Source organism: Manacus vitellinus, unplaced genomic scaffold (assembly GCF_001715985.3).
Source record: "Manacus vitellinus isolate BGI_N305 unplaced genomic scaffold, ASM171598v3 scaffold_24_pilon, whole genome shotgun sequence".
NCBI classification, from domain to species: domain Eukaryota; kingdom Metazoa; phylum Chordata; class Aves; order Passeriformes; family Pipridae; genus Manacus; species Manacus vitellinus.
This window is the reverse complement of record NW_021939798.1, coordinates 11,562,995-11,564,165: the sequence shown is the minus strand read 5'-3', so window position 1 is coordinate 11,564,165 and position 1,171 is coordinate 11,562,995. Positions and strand designations below refer to the sequence as shown.

General features: G+C 56.8%; 1 protein-coding gene across 1 annotated transcript in view; it reads right to left on the bottom strand.

Annotated features, from left to right (window-relative positions):
- Positions 1 to 34: 34 nt before the first annotated feature.
- The window catches only part of RPL38 (ribosomal protein L38), a 61,108-nt gene continuing 59,971 nt past the window's right edge, over positions 35 to 1,171 (bottom strand). The window contains exons 2-4 of the mRNA XM_029960108.1: positions 1,117 to 1,168; positions 350 to 472; positions 35 to 135 (exon numbers count right to left, since the gene is read on the bottom strand). Coding sequence (XP_029815968.1) covers positions 110 to 135; positions 350 to 472; positions 1,117 to 1,168 — 201 coding nt within the window. The 3' untranslated portion in view covers positions 35 to 109. The remainder of the gene's footprint in view (positions 136 to 349; positions 473 to 1,116; positions 1,169 to 1,171) is intronic.

The window sequence follows — 1,171 nt, the reverse complement described above, 5'->3', positions numbered from 1 at the left end:
GCAAGGTGTGAACCCCCCAAGGCGACACCAGAACAGTGTTTTATTTATTTATTTGTTTATTTATTGTAACAAACACAGAGGATCCAACAGGGGAATGGCCCATCCCGGCTCATTTCAGCTCCTTCACGGCCAGACCTGTGCAGGAGAGAGGACATGGATTGGGGGGGCTCAGCCATGGAAGGAAGAGGTGCCAGGAGCCCTCTGTCTCCACTGGGACCATCCATGAAAGTAGTGCCTGGAGCCCTCCCACTCCCTGGGAATGCCAAGCGCTGATGCAGGCAAGGGTGGTGGCACCAGTTCAGGGTGCTCCCCTCAATCCCAGCCACCCTCCCTAGTTCTCCTGGGATACCTGGGGGCAGGGACTGCTTCAGCTTCTCGGCCTTCTCCTTGTCGGTGATGACCAGGGTGTAGAGGTACCGACTGCAGCGCACCTTGAACTTCACATTGTCCTTGTTCTTCTTGATCTTGACGGCTGGGAGGGGAGGGCAGGGACACCCCAGAGTCACCCCAAGGGACTCCAAACCCTTCCCTGAGCAGAGCCCTCCGGGTAGGAATGGCAGGAAGAGCTCAGTGGTGCTCCCCCAGTGCTCAGCTCTCCCTTCCCACCCACACCCTGAGTAACAACATATTCCCGAGGGATCCCATGACAGCCCATCCAAACAAGCCAGAGAAGAGGAAACACTCCTCAGGTGTTGTTAAAGACGGAGAAAAGGCAGTGCAGGTGTTACAATTATTGTCACTTTGTGTTGGCAACAGAACTCTCCTAAGGATGAATCACCCTGTGTTGTGATAGAGTTCTCTGACAGCCCAGGGCTCTTCAGAGTAGGGGCTTATTTGGGAATGGCCCCAGGGAGCTGCACCTGGGGCTTGGCAGAACACCCTGGGGCAAGGAGCAGTGGGAATGGGTGGCTGGGAACACCCTGAGGGACCCTCTGGACCCCAAGCTCCTCTGTTCACAGGGGTGATCTCGGTCCACACAGAGCCAAAGCCACTTTGTGTCACCCACAGACCCCCAGCACTTGTCCCTCAGTGCTCCCGAGCCCAGGAGCTGCTCAGTGTCCACAGGCACCTGTGCTGGACCATCCCACCCCTGTCCCCCAAGGACCCTCCACTAACACTTGGCGTCCTTCCTCCGTGCTGTCAGCAGGAAGTCCTTGATCTCCTCAATCTT